This window comes from Medicago truncatula, chromosome 4 (genome assembly GCF_003473485.1).
Source record: "Medicago truncatula cultivar Jemalong A17 chromosome 4, MtrunA17r5.0-ANR, whole genome shotgun sequence".
In the NCBI taxonomy this organism is placed as follows: domain Eukaryota; kingdom Viridiplantae; phylum Streptophyta; class Magnoliopsida; order Fabales; family Fabaceae; genus Medicago; species Medicago truncatula.
In genome coordinates, this window is record NC_053045.1 from 8,104,812 (window position 1) to 8,106,264 (window position 1,453).

Consider the following 1,453-nt stretch of genomic DNA (forward strand, 5'->3'; position numbering starts at 1 on the left):
AACTGATAATGTCCCCCTCTTTGGTGCACTTGGCTCTTCAGTCATCCTAAAAAGCCTATTGAGTACTTCTTTGTTGTCAACATGGTCATGGTCATCTAATGGATGGGAACTTCTCAAACTCATCGTCAATGCCACCATGACCACATGGACCAGTGGTCCTGATATACTCAAGCAATATAAGACAAGATAGAATGATGGAGAGGATTTCTCTCACTCAATTTCTATTTTTTAGGCAATAGAAATTGAAATTTTTTCCTTAAAAAACTTAGGGCATCCGAGTCAGCTTGAATGTTTGGGGCAAAAAGCCTCCAAGCATGTGAGCTGGAGTTAAGTTTAAGGAAATATTAACTAGTGCTTCAGGGCATTAGTTAAGAAATTATAAAGGAAAATTTTATCCATAATATCTCACTGTAGCCAACATTTTTTTTTTTTTTTATGGATAAAAAATAGTGTTCATAGATAAAAATTTAAAGAATTATGGATAAATTTTTAATCTTTGAACACTACTTTTTATTTATACATAAAAAATTTGTTTATAAAAAAAAGTAGTGTTCATGGATAAAAATTTCAAACTCCTGTGTAAAAGTAGTGTTCGTAGATAAAAATTTTGTAACCAGCATTTTTTATTTTATTTGAGGCGGCCAGCAACTTACGAGCTTCAATTTTTTTTTAAGTTATCTTTTTATAAAACTTTAATTTTTTTTTTTGGTTACATGGCTAATAAAAAGAAGAGACAAAACTAGAAAAAAAGAAAAACTAACACCTCAAAAAGAGCGTTCCTAATTCATCCGACTGCAACAAAGGGTAGAGCCCGTCTGGAGGGTGGGAGTGAATTAGCAAATCAACATCATTGGAAGCTCCGATCTTGGCCATGAAATCTGCACACTGGTTTCCTTCTCTTAGTGAATGATGAAGAGAGAAATTACGTGCACTAATGAGGTCTTTGATGTTCTGAATGAGCACAGCATAGACATGATATGGGTTCAATTCATCGTTGATGAGATTAACCGTAAGCATAGAATCTGAGTAGCATGCCAACTCGTTGTAATTAAGATTGGTTGCTAGAAGCAAACCTTGATAGAGAGCTGTGAGCTCCGCAAAAAGGATGTCTTTGGAGTGGTGAATGCGCCCTGAAAAACCAGAAATGAAGCGTCCTGCATGTGTTCTAAGTGTACCACCGAAACCAGTTTGGATGGGCGCTCCATTACAGCTACCGTCAACGTTCAAAATAGTACAATGATGATTATTGTTATTCCATCGAATGTATCTGTCCAAAGAAGGTGTTGATGCGCTGACATCATAGGCTGACCTGATTTCTTCAGTTAGAGCATGAATATTGCAGCAAAGAAAAGTTGAAGATAATGTTTCATTCCCAATACACATGATATTTCGATGTCTCCAAATCCACCATAATCCAGATAGAAAAAGATTAGACCGAGTTGAAGTTGCTCCT

General features: G+C 35.9%; 1 protein-coding gene across 1 annotated transcript; it reads right to left on the reverse strand.

The window, feature by feature from the left end:
• Positions 1-719: 719 nt before the first annotated feature.
• Positions 720-1,453, reverse strand: LOC112420752 (uncharacterized). Its single transcript, XM_024780397.2, has one exon. It carries the CDS (start codon positions 1,381-1,383, stop codon positions 757-759), a length of 627 nt encoding a protein of 208 aa, XP_024636165.1. The 5' UTR covers positions 1,384-1,453; the 3' UTR covers positions 720-756.